This window comes from Saccopteryx bilineata, chromosome 2 (assembly GCF_036850765.1).
Source record: "Saccopteryx bilineata isolate mSacBil1 chromosome 2, mSacBil1_pri_phased_curated, whole genome shotgun sequence".
Taxonomy (NCBI): Eukaryota; Metazoa; Chordata; class Mammalia; order Chiroptera; family Emballonuridae; genus Saccopteryx; species Saccopteryx bilineata.
The window spans coordinates 142,713,248-142,726,033 of NC_089491.1; the positions used below are offsets into that span (position 1 = coordinate 142,713,248).

Sequence of the window (12,786 nt, forward strand, 5' to 3'; positions counted from 1 at the left end):
AAAGCATACCTAGTCTGATTACAAGTGACATTTTAACAACTGTTTCACCAGACTCAACAAAAAATTAGGTATTAGTTGTGTGGAACCGGTGCGAACCTGCTGAGTCCCCCCACTGGGCCTGGGCCCTGGCTGGGTGCTCAGCTGGTGAGAGCATCGTTCCTGTATGCCAAGGTTGCAGATGCCAGAGCACATAGGAGAGTCCACCAAGGCAGGCATAAGAAAATGGAACAACTAATCGATGTCTCTTTCTCTCTCTCTTTCTCTCAAATCAATAAATTTTCAAAAGTCAAAAGAATAAGCTACTTTGGGTCTGGGCTTCTTCTATCCTAAGGACTCCCTGAAAATAATGAATCCATGGGACCTGGGGTAGGGGCTGGGTGGGGAGTGGGGCGGGTACCAAACCAGTTATCTTGATATTTTTGCTCCTTGTTCTCCAACTTTTGCTTCAGGGGGTGAGCTTCTTTTTGAATTCACAATATTTTGCTTTGAGTATGTCCAGTTCCTTTAAGGCAAGGGTCCCCAAACTATGGCCTGCGGGCCACATGCGGCCCCCTGAGGCCATTTATCCGACCCCCGCCACACTTCCGGAAGGGGCACCTCTTTCATTGGTGGTCAGTGAGAGGAGCACATTGACCATCTCATTAGCCAAAAGCAGGCCCATAGTTCCCATTGAAATACTGGTCAGTTTGTTGATTTAAATTTAAACAAATTTAAATTTGTTCTTCATTTTAAATATTGTATTTGTTCCCGTTTTGTTTTTTTACTTTAAAATAAGATATGTGCAGTGTGCATAGGAATTTGTTCATAGTTTTTTCTTATAGTCCGGCCCTCCAACGGTCTGAGGGACAGTGAACTGGCCCCCTGTGTAAAAAGTTTGGGGACCCCTGCTTTAAGGTGATGTGATGGGCAGCTCCGCTCCCTCACTCCCCTCTCCAAAGTCCTAAGCCCCGTGCACAGTTTTAAGCCCTCGGCCTATTAAGGCCCCTCATCTGGGTTCCTGAGTTTGAAAAAGTCGGTTTGGTAACTTGCCAACGACTTGATCCAGTTCAGTTAGTCGAGGCTCTTCTCTCAACGGTTGTCAACTGCCAGCTTTCTTTCAACAGTTGTCAACTGTCCAAGTGAAGTGCCTCGCCCTCTGTTGCCATGACAACACTGCACAAGGCCTGCTTCCTCCTTTGCCCTCTTCTAAAATAATCCTTCACTCTCCGGGCCAGGACCCTCCCCAGAATTGCTTGTAATTGAACAGAAGCAGAGTGTGTCCTTCTGCCAAGGAGGATTGGAGACTGTGTCAGGCCGGTGTCCCTGAGGGGACGGGGACATGGGGCTAAGCAGGATGGGAGAGTTAGAAGAAATGAGTGAAGTGGGGGTAGGGTAGTGATGAAAGGAAAGGGAGGCATCGGTAAGGGAGACTGGAGGAGGATGTAGGTTTATTTAATTTTTTTTTAATTTTTATTTATTGATTTTAAAGAGAGAGAGTAGAAGGGACAGAGAGAAACATGGAGTTCTTGTCCCATTTATGCATTCATTGGTTAATTCTTGTATGTGCACCTACTGGAGATTAAACTGCAACCTTGGTGTATCTAGACAACCAACTGAGCTACCCAGCAGGGCAGGATGTTGCTTCAAGTGGAGATGGGAAGAACTGGGGAGAGGGGCATCCAGGAAGTGGGGAATCTGAGCTTCTGGAGGAGAGTTGGAGCCACTGTGCAGGGCGGGAAAGGTCTCAGGGGTCTGGAAAGGCATCCTGGAAAGAGAGGGGTCCTTGGTGGGGAATATGAAGTGGAGGGTGGGAGGTAAAATGAGATGTTTATCGGGATGAGGAAAGAAGCATAACTGGGAAGAGATGGGGTGATGGGGAGGGTGATACCCCCGTCACTGGAGGTGAGGGAGCTGAGGGTTGGCAGAGGCTGAGGAGACCCTCTTTCTCAGGATGAGGACTCGGCCCCATCAGACTCCAGAGACTTCAGCAGTGAAGAAACATGTCGGATGAAGCAGAGCTGGATGAGTTTGAGCCAGACCAGGATGATGAAGAGGAGGAAAGGGAAGATGATGAGAAGGACACAGACAAGTGGGAGGATGAGAAAGAGGAGGAAGACTTCTTTGAGGAAGTGAGAGCATGGTCGCGGAGGGATCGTGGGCTAAGGACAGGGTTGGGCTGCAGAGGGATGCCTGACTCCACTTCCTCCTGTAGTGGATACCCACTCCCCTCACGATGGACGTGATGAAGGAAGGACTTTCTTTGCTCTGTAAGACCGGCCATGGACTGGCACATGCTTATGCCAAACTGGAGGTTAAAAACAGGTGTGTTTGGGGGGCGGGGACTAGGGTTGTAGGGCCTAAGCTCCTTTCCCACCTTCATTCCTGGGTAGGTGTTTTGGTTGAGAGTTTGGATCTCTCTCATCTTGGGCCAGTGTGAGGGAAAGATAGAACTCACTTTTCAGGAGTCCTGAGACTCCCTGCGTCAGGGCTGGCCCAGGGATTGGAAGCTGTGAGAGGGTATGTGGGGATTCCTACTGGACTCCTGCACTTGTCATTCAGAGTGTAGGTCCCAGCCCTTCACAGACACGAGGTCCTTGCCCACTATTAACTTACCTGCCTTCTCTCCCTCACCCCTCCCATAGGTCACCCATTCTTCTCCCCATTATAAGCCATCTCCATGCTATCCTCTACTTTAGCACCTCTGCCAATCCTTGCTGGATTCTTAATCTTAACTGTGTCCTCTGCCATTTCCTAGAGATCTGACAGACATCTCCTTGCTGAGTTCCTACATCCACCTGCGCTATGTTGATATTTCTGAAAACCACCTGACAGACCTGTCCCCGCTCAATTCCCTTACCCACCTGCTCTGGCTTAAGGCTGATGGCAACCAGCTGCGGAGTGCCCAGCTGAATGAACTTCCTTACCTGCAGATTGCCAGTTTTGCCTATAACCAGATCACTGACACTGAGGGCATCTCTCACCCTCACCTGGGCATCCTGAATCTCAAAGGTGGGTCCTTAGGAAGGGCTGCACAGATTCTTTCCATCCTAGCTGGGGCCAACAGAAGTGGGCCGTGTGGTCCTTTCTGTGTCACACAGCAGTTTGCATTCATTCATTCATTTAGACACACTACAATTCATTATGGCAGTTCTATGTATGGGAGATAAAATACTGAACAAAGAAAGTCCCTATTCTCATGAGCTTACAATCTAGATAAGAGGTACAGACAATGAACATAGTAAACGTAGTAAGTAAACTCATACAGTAAGTTAAAAGGTGATATTGCTATGGAAAAAAATAGACAGGATAAAAGGAATTGGGGGGGGGACACAGGTGGCACTTTCAAACATGTTAGTTAGGAAAAGCATCACTGAAAAGCTGACACTGAGCAAAGAGTAGAGGCAGGAGAGGGAGTTAACCCTGTGAACTGCTGGATGGACAAGTCCTTCAGACCCTGGACCACCAGACCGCTTGCTCCAGGGCCCCTGACATGTTAAGTTTGGACCTGTCTCTCCTCATATCCACCTGGCATTAGAAGGGAACAAAATGCAGAGGCTCCCCAAATTCAGGCTCTGCCCTGCTGAGCGTTTTATAGTAGCCCTTTGAGCTCTTGACACCCTCTGCTCTTCAGGGAACCACATCCGCATGGCGACAGGTCTGGACCCCCAAAAGCTGATCAGCCTGCACACACTGGAGCTTCGAGGGAACCAGCTGGAAAGCACACTGGGCATCAACCTTCCTCAGCTGAAGAACCTCTTCCTGGTAGCTCACTGGGTCAGATGGTGGTTGGGCAGGAAAGAGGGCACTGTTGTGGGGGCCAGGATGCCTGGCTTCTAGTGGGCTCAACTACTAACTGTATCACCAAAATGATAATTGGTATTCTTTACTGAGTCCTTATTTGATGCCAGATGCTGCAGTAATACAAAGTTAAAGCAGACAAGGTGTTGACCACCTAGCAGAGCTGATAATAATGCAGAAACAGTTTGTTTTGATACAGGTAGAAGCATAATGTACCATAGCTGAGGCACAAAACACAGGCTGAGGAGACCATTTAAATGTTTAGTTATTTAGACTCTTGAGCTTTCTCGTTCCAGGATGGTACTGAAGTCATTTCTCCTCAGTACAATAGGGTTCTCTTAGAACTGGGGGGTGGGTTGAAGCATTGCCTCCTTAATCAGAGGTGGCTTTGGTGGGATAAGCAGTCAGTAGGGGGTTACTACTGACCTTTCTCTGGAATGGCAACTTCTCCTGGATTTCTTTCCTCTCGTTACCAATCTCTAATCCTGTCCACCCCTCTCCTGCAGCCCTGCCTCTCTACCTCGTAGATCTCTTCTTTTGCTGCATCTTTCTCTGACTTGTATTCCTTTCCTATTTCTCTTCCTTCTCCCAATGTATCTACTGTATCCTGGAGTCTAGGCCCAGAACCTGCTGAAGAAGGTGGAAGGTTTGGAGAACCTAGTGAATCTCTCTACCTTGCATCTTCGAGACAACCAGATTGCAACTCTGAGTGGCTTCTCCAAGGAAATGAAATCACTGCAGTACCTCAACCTGAGGTGTGCACCTCTCCAGGCCTCACGTTGCTCCTGCCCCTGACCAGGAGCAGCTTTTGGCCCTGTATTCTTCCCTGGCTCAACCCCACCCCACCCCCATTCCTAGCCCACTCCCAGAGTCACCCTTAACCTCTATCCTGATCCTCATTCCTCCTTTCCTTACTTTCTTTTGCATTTAGTCCTAGTTGCAACACTAAGACCTTTGTAGCCTGAGACCCCTGAATCCTTACACATTCAATCACAGCCTTGAACATCTGAAGGAATTAGAAATGGTCCCTGTTCTCAAGGGACTCAGCCTGGCTTGTTTTATTTTTTGGCCCGATCCCATATAACTTTGTACTCTGCTTCTTCATCTTCTGGGCCCAATTCTATTTCCCATCTCCTGCCTCTCTTCTCCTGAGCCCCAACTCCAAGGCCCCCTTACTGATATAAAACACAGTCTGCGCTTAGATGAGAGCAGAGAAGAATATTTGAAAGGAAATCTCTAGATAGAAAAGCACTGGTGATCAGAGAGATTTTCTTTCAACAACTCGTCTGATGGAGGATTTTATGGGTTTCATTAAGCAAAGATGTAAGGAAACTGCCTCCTTAGCCAACAAGGCCTCCTTAGTCAAGATTAGCAATGGAAACATAATCTTGCACCTTGAACCCCAACTCCTGCCCTGATTCATGGAGCAATCTCTTGCTAATCAGCTCTGCCATGTTGGTCTGGTCCGGTAGATGGGGCTTCTGTTTTCCAGTTCATAGCCCAGACAGGGATAGGGACACTTCTCAGTGGCTATTCAGTTGGGAAGGTTGGAAGCAAGCATAGCGGAGACATGTTGTCTCATTGAGTAGGAAGCGCCTCTGGGGCCAAAGATGTTAAACGTCTCGCAAAGCACAGGACAGTCGAACACAAAGTACATGTAGCACTCCCTGCAAGAAACACAGTGTGAGGTTCATCATCTTCAGTGAGATAAGATGGAAACATTTAAACCTCATTTCATAAAGCCTTGAGGCAAGAACATGAAAACAAACACAGAATACTGCACAGTGAGGCATATTAGGAGATGAGCTTGTTTTTCAGGCTGGGAAGCCCCAGCCCATTTCTTCCTGTAGGTTCCTGCCAGTGGGAAGCACCAACATAGTACCCACCATTTTGGCCTTCAATCCCAGTTTCTTCTGCACTGGTCCAAGTCCTATCTTCTAAGCTCTGATTAGGCATTACTGACACAGAAGTCTGTCGCTGAAAGGGAGATTTCCCTCCTGTTCACCAACAATAAGACAGGGTTGTGATTAGTGTTGCTGCTCCAAAAGGACAAATGTGACACATTACAGAATAGAGTATGGCACTTACGGGTTCCTTGAAGAGCAGAAGCAGGACGGGAATAGATCTGGACAGCATCCTCTGCAGCAAATCTGGCAATGCTTGGCAAGCCCATCCACATAGGTGGTGTTTCTAGGGAAACTGGAGCCCATGGGAGATTCCCCCCGAGGCCCAATTCCTGGCAGCTAGCTTCCAAAACCCATTATTCCTCAGTGAACCCCTTCTAATTGCACTGGCAGGGGCAATAGGATCACTGACCTGCTGGAGCTCGCCCAGCTCCGGGACCTGCCTAAGCTTCGGGCCCTCGTGCTGCTGGACAACCCGTGTGCAGAGGACCATGACTACCGCCAGGAGGCTCTGGTTCAGATGGCACAACTGAAACGTCTGGACAAGGAGTTGTACGAGGAGGAGGATCGGGCTGAGGCCAGTGAGATTCGTCTTCAGAGGCTGAAGGAGGAGCAGGAGCCAGAGCAGGAAGCTGAGCCTCAGCATGACTCGGAGCTGGACCAGCCATTGTAGCTACAGTTCTTCTCACCTTCAAGGATAGTAAGGAAGTTGGCAGAAGGCAGAAAGAGGAGGCCAAGGGCCTGGCACATAGAGGGGGAGAGAAGGTGCTCTAGGAAAAGGTGGGTCAGGAAGGATGCGACAAGGAGAACCCTTGGAGAACTCAGGGTTAGACGTCAGGGCGTGACTCAGAGTGAGCAGTTAGAACCAGGAGGATCTAGGAAGAGCTGAGAAAAGTCTTAGGAGGTACATTAGGAAGTCAGAAGAATAAATGGACAGAATTGGGGTGGCAGGCAGAGGTATTGGTGTGGGGTGGCCAACCATACCTGACCTAGAGTGAAGATCAGCTGGCAAGGCCAGGTCTGGGGCAAGGTGGTAGTTCTGGGAGAGAGGTGGTTGGTGCCTATGAGGAATGCAGCTAGGCCCAGGAGAGGAGGCAAGAGGGAGAGCCACACTAAAAATCTGAAGCTAAAAATAACAGGACACAGGGGTGGGGGGAAGAAAGGAGGCAGGGTGAGGCAGAACGAGTCTGAGGAGCTGAGCCCAGAAAATGGAGGCAGAGGCAGCACTGGGAATGCAGTAGGGCCCAGAGAGTTTACTTCTGTCTTCTTCCTCCAGGGGATCGAGGACACTGGCCCCACGACCTGAGAAGACTCCATTAGCAAGGACCACCTCATGCACAACCTCATCCGGAGACAGAGGATGCCTTCTCTTGCCTCAGACCTGGGGATTCATCACAGCCTGCCGCCCAGGCTCTGTGTGGGCACTTGGGCACCTGGGCAGGGGGTGGGTGGGCCGGGGCTCGGCCTGGAACTTAGCAGCAGTCATCCTTAAGGCAGGTCTGGTAGGAGCCAAGCCCGGATGGGCCAAAGGGATGGTGATAAGAGTTGGCTGCAAGGGGACTGCAGAGGTTGGTTGGGGTGTTAGGAACAGCTGTGTTCCAATAAAGAGACATTCTGATATGCTTGTGCCTGTGTTTGGGAAATACCGAGTCTGTCACAGGCGGGCTTCCCTGACTGTGGTGGGCCACAGGTCTGATTACTCAGTAAGGTTGTGCCTGGAGCCTGCGTGGGTGGTGGGGAAGGCAGTCTGCGTCACCTCTAGTCCCTCCCCCATCACTTTCTCCCCCCCTCACACCCCCTCATTTACCCCCTACCCCCACCTGCGCTCCTACATGCTCCTCGGCCTGCAGCTCCTGACTCATCGGGGTCACATGCACTCGCCCCGCCCTATGGAGAGTCGCAGTCACCAAGGCAGCTGCTGCCGCATCCACTCTCTGTGCTCTGCCACCAATGCCACAGGCTGAGTCTGCAGCCCCAAGGTGAAGCCCTGGCCAGGCGCCTGCGCCCCTCCAGCCGGCCACTGGCCCGTGCATCTCTTCTCCAGGCGCAGCGCACCTGCTCTGTCACCAGAGCCTCGCCGGCACCCTCCTTCCTAAACCGCTCCTCTCAGTTTCTGGCTGTCGCCCCCTTCTCATTTGAGCACTAACCCTTCCTTACCCTGGCCTGCCCCTCTCCTCATGCCCTGCTTTGCCTCCGGTTCTGTCGACATTAAGTTCAGAATCTCCCGCGGCTCTGCGGGACCCTGGCACACTAGGCTTTGCTTCTGGGGCGATGTCTTGTCTCACCGTTCGGCAGCATCCGGCATCCCCAGACTTCCTCTAGACTCCTCTTTCCCATTCCTCCCCCACTCCGCCCCTCTGCACTGCACCGGGGCTTTGGGGGAGATTTGTCTGGGGCAGCGGGAGGACGGGCCCAGCCCTGCCTCCCCCACCCCGGCCCTGTCTCTCCTCCCGGGCCCTCCCCTCTGCAAAGCCCAGGGACAGACAGGACCCTCTCCCCAGACTTCTTGACTGTACATCCGTGGGGAAGAGGAGGGATATACATCTCAGAGAGAGACTGGGACTGGCCCGGGGCCTGGGGTGTTAAGTCTGATGGGACGGGGGCTTTGGAGGAAAGGCTTCAGCTCTCCAGACTACTCTTCTTCTTGGCTCCAAGGAGAAAGGCAAACCTGGCAGCCATTTCGTCCTGAGGTGGTCTGGAGGAACCCTGCCAGCCGGCTGCCGAAACTGCTGAGAGGAACCACTGAGTGTGTGTGTGTGTGTGTGTGGGGGGCTCCACTCCTCACTGCAGTGACCTTTCACCTCAGTGATCTTACCCCACCCCTCAATGCAGTAGTGCAGTGACCTCCCCTTCCTCACTACTTTGACCTTCTCCTCTCCCCATGGGAGGGACAGGAATCCCTTCTAGGACTTACGGAGGCAGCTGCTCCTCCCCACCCCCACCCACATCAGTAACTTCTTGCCTACCCTTCCTAGCCTCTGATCCCTCCCACTGATCTCAGGCTCCACCCCTCTAAGCTTTCTCATTACTTCCCTTTCTCCCAAGATCCCAGTCATCATCTTCATAGAGAAGATCTGGGCCCAGAAGATCTTGGACTCCCGTGAGAACCCCACAGTAGAAGTGGATCTCTATACCGCCTGAAGTACTGAGCAGGCCCAGATCGGAACATAACCACCCACTCCCACCCCCCAGTGCTAGGTATGCCCTGCCTGGGATGGAAAGCTCCCTTGATTCCCTGAAAGGACGGGGTGCTAGGTGTTAGATTCAGGGAGTACTGATATGCTGGGGCTGCCAAGAGTGTAACTATTGAAGGAACAAGGAGTGCTGATAGGGCCCCTGTGAGGCTGAGAACAAAGAAGGTCAGAGACCCTTATCAGAAGTTTATGTTTGAAATTCGCCACTAAGCTAAAACCGGCCCCTGTTGCTATGCCGGCCCCTGTTGCTATGCTGCGTGCAACCTCCCTAGCCAATAGCTAAACTGCCACATCTGCTTCTGTACTATGCTTGCTCACTTAGGATATATAAGGACCTGGCTGTAAGCACCAGGCGCGGCTTCCGTTTGCAGCTCCTTGTGAGCACCGTGTCTCCGGACATCTTGGAAGTTCGCCCCTGTGCAGGATAAACTGGACAATAAAGTAACATCTAAACTCCTGAAAGTCTCCAACATTTGTTCTCGTACCCAGTGGATGCAACACTAGGGAGGCTCAGAGCCCTGATTGTAGAGGATGAATCCTGTTGTCCAGGGCAGCTGGGATGGGCAGGCCTCCCTGTTCTAGTTTAGTGTATGACAATGTCCTGCCACTGTGTTTGTGTATGCACCTGTCTGTGTGCATATGAATGCAGGACTTCATCTCTCTGGGTTCCTACTGGTGCATGTAGGACCTCAGCTGGGCAGATGAGGAGGCCATTGCTTGTGCATCTGCCTGCATGTGTGCATGTGTCTGTATTAGGGAGCAGTGTGTGTTTATGTGGGTACTAGGGAGCAGTGTGTGTGTATTAGTAGCAGTGTGTGTGTGTGTTTGTGTGTTAGGGGGCAGTGTGTGTATTAGGGAGTGGTTGTGTATTAGCTGTGTGTATATCAGGTAGCAGTGTGTTTGTGTCAGTGTGTGTGTCTTTGAATTAGGGAGCAGTGTGGGGAGATGGCTGGATGTGGCAGGCAGGAGTTTAGAGCTGGAGGGCTAAAGGGATCCCTGGTCCCTGTAGAGTCCATCTCTCCATGTTCCTCTCCCAGGTCTTTTTAGTGCTGCGGTGCCCAGTGGAGCCTCTGCTGGGATCTGTGAGGCCCTGGAGCTAAGGGATGGGGACCAACAGTATTACTTATGCAAAAGTGAGGCCCTCTCTTTTCCAAGCTCTTCCACCCATCAGCTTTATACTCCTACCTCACACCAGTCCCCAAGCCTATTCTTGCATTAACCCTCATCAACTCAGTGAGGCTCACTCTTTGCTGGGCGTAGCAGAGGAGGAGAAAAAGGGAGAAAGGCCCACTCCTTGGGAATCATGGTTACCAATGGAAGAGTGGGAAGATTGTCCCTTTAATGCCCTCTGCTCCCATGAGGGCTCAGGTCCTTTGATCCAGATGGGATGGCACAGGAACTTGGTTGGACCCTGGCTGGATGTGAGCCTGCGTGAAGGGGAAAGCCCTGTCTTAGGCCCCAGCCTTCTTTCTGGCCCAGGGTGATTGTGGCTCTGCCCACAGGGTCTCTCTGTGGTGGAGCAGGACAAGTCAGACAACCTGATGTTGGAGTTGGACGGGACTGAGAACAATAGGAGCAGAGGCCGGGAGACAGTGGGGAGGCCGAGGGTGGGGATGTGTGGAGCAGACAGAGAACCGCAGGGGTCAGTGCTGAAGGGGCTTCCAGAGGAAGGACTTCTTCCATCCTCCTGCCAAAATCAGAGCAGGAAAAGATGAGTTTAACTGCAGTGGTGGTGGTGGTGGTGGTGTGTGTGTGTGTATGGTGGGTTGACATTAGACAGAGGAAGAACTTCTTTGCAGTATAAAGAGAAAGGAGTAGGTGTGAGATAGTCTGGTCTTGGGATATTTAGAAATATGTACAGCTTTCTGCCCTTTTCCGTGGCCTCCTCCCAAACACCCCAAGAGAGAATGGGTGAGATGTAGGAGAGGAAGGAGGAGGGATCTCCTTTACTGGCTCCTTTGGGGAGTGTAGGTGGAGGCAAGGACTAGAAGGAGAAGGGGACATTTTTGCTCAGTCCTTTCCTCCATAATCTCCCAGCCACGTTTGGGGCCAGTACCATCCTGGGCATGTCCCTGGCTGTGTGTAAGGCAGGGTAGCTGAGCAGCAATTACCCCTGTATCGCCACGTTGCTCAGTTGATGGAAACTCAGACCTCATCCTGCCCATGCCGGTGAGCAGTGTGCCATGCCTGTGCTTCCTCCAGGGGTCGGGGGGGGGGGCATGAAACCTTATGAAGCTTGATGGGAGGAAAGGGAACTTGGGCAGCTAAAGAGAAAGGATGGGGACATGAGACTTATAATCTGGAAAGCTGGTGGATATTTGAAATCCTGGGTGAGCATTCCCAGGGGTGGAAAGAGAAAATGCTCAGTAACTTTTCTGTCCTGTGGCTCCCAAGCCTTCAGTGTGATCAGTGTTGGCTCTCATGCTGGGAACAAGCTGGCCACGCAGGAGTTCATGATCCTCACAGTGGGCACTGAAAGCTTTCATGATGCCATGTGATTTGGGGCTGAAGTCTACCACACATGCAAGGGGGTCATCAAGGACAAGTATGAAAAAGATGCCACCGGAGTGACGTCACGGAAATGGCGCCGTGAGCAGCGTGTCCGACAGATCTCCCCTAAATCACAACAAATTTAACAACTAGAAACAGAAAAATTTATCCTCGGAGCATTCCGGAGTTCCACACAAACTGAAAGCGAAAGGACTGTTATCACTTGAATCTGAGAGACGAGGGTGTGGAGCAAGCTACCGCAGGGACCTTCATTCAAGCCGCGAGGGAGTGCGCCTGTGGTGAGTCAGCCCACACTCGGGAGCCGCGAGCAGCCGGGCGCGCGCCCGGTCCGGTTGCAGAGCGAGCACCGCCCACACTCGGGAGCCCCGAGCAGCCGCGGGCGCGCGCCCAGTACGGTTGCAGAGCGAGCACCGCCCACACACGGGAGCAGCGAGCAGCCGCCGGCGCGCGCCCAGTCCGGTTGCAGAGCGAGCACCGCCCACACTCGGGAGCCCCCAGCAGCCGTGGGCGCACGCCCGGTCCGGTTGCAGAGCGAGCACCGCCCACACTCGGGAGCAGCGAGCAGCTGCCGCGCGCGCTCGGTCCGGTTGCAGAGCGAGCACCGCTAACGTTCCCAGCGGCCTGCGCACTGCGAGTGAGAGTCGACAGCCACCGGTGCCCGGACCACCCCATTCTTGCGCATGACCTGGGCATTCCACGCGCCCAGAGCGCCCTACTGGCCCGCACACCCAGGGTGCCCCATTATCCTGCGCCTGGTGCGATCCAGCCGCCAGCGGCAGGGCGAGCGGGAGAGGCACCAGGGTGGTCTTCTACTTGGGAGATTCTCTCCGTGGGCGGGGCACCTCACCCAGCCATTCAAGCTAACAATCAAGCATTGGGGGAGGGACATGCGCAGGCAGCCTAAAATACCTTCAGGAGCACAGCTGCGACCCAATCACTGAAATTAGCTTAACCCATGAAATCTGCGCACCCTCGGTTCTAATTGATAAGATCTCTCTCAGTTCAGCGACCCAAGACAAGAGGCGTGATATTTTTTAGTGCCTCTCGCTAAAGGGGCGGGGGCAATTTCTGATTGATAGAGCCTCCATATTCAGGGATAAACGCTAACAAGAAGGACTTGGCAGATAATAAGATCTATACTACACTAGTCGCAAGCAGAGACTAGTGCCTCTTCTTCCCAGCCAAAACAGGCTACAAAGTGTGGAAAGCCTGGGTTGAGAGGTCCAACTGAATGCTAGGCGCTGAACAGTCACCTTGACAACAATTGACTCCCACCCCCGCCTGATTACACTGGAGGCCCTGACTCTCAGAGCCTTTCCCAAAGCCTTGCCCTGAGTGGGGATAGAGTGGGGATTTCCCAGCTCTTTGAGCCTCTTACTCCCCAGGCAGAAGCAGTTGCA

The 12,786-nt window shown here is 52.4% G+C and overlaps 1 protein-coding gene across 1 annotated transcript; it reads left to right on the top strand.

The window, feature by feature from the left end:
* Nucleotides 1-1,865: 1,865 nt before the first annotated feature.
* LOC136322335 (leucine-rich repeat-containing protein 23-like) lies at nucleotides 1,866-7,645 on the top strand. The gene is made up of 7 exons (XM_066254397.1): nucleotides 1,866-2,108; nucleotides 2,192-2,301; nucleotides 2,735-2,988; nucleotides 3,611-3,741; nucleotides 4,396-4,532; nucleotides 6,075-6,350; nucleotides 6,958-7,645. The coding sequence occupies exons 1-7, from the start codon at nucleotides 1,980-1,982 to the stop codon at nucleotides 7,643-7,645; spliced, it is 1,725 nt and encodes a 574-aa protein (XP_066110494.1). The 5' UTR covers nucleotides 1,866-1,979.
* The last annotated feature ends 5,141 nt before the right edge of the window (nucleotides 7,646-12,786 follow it).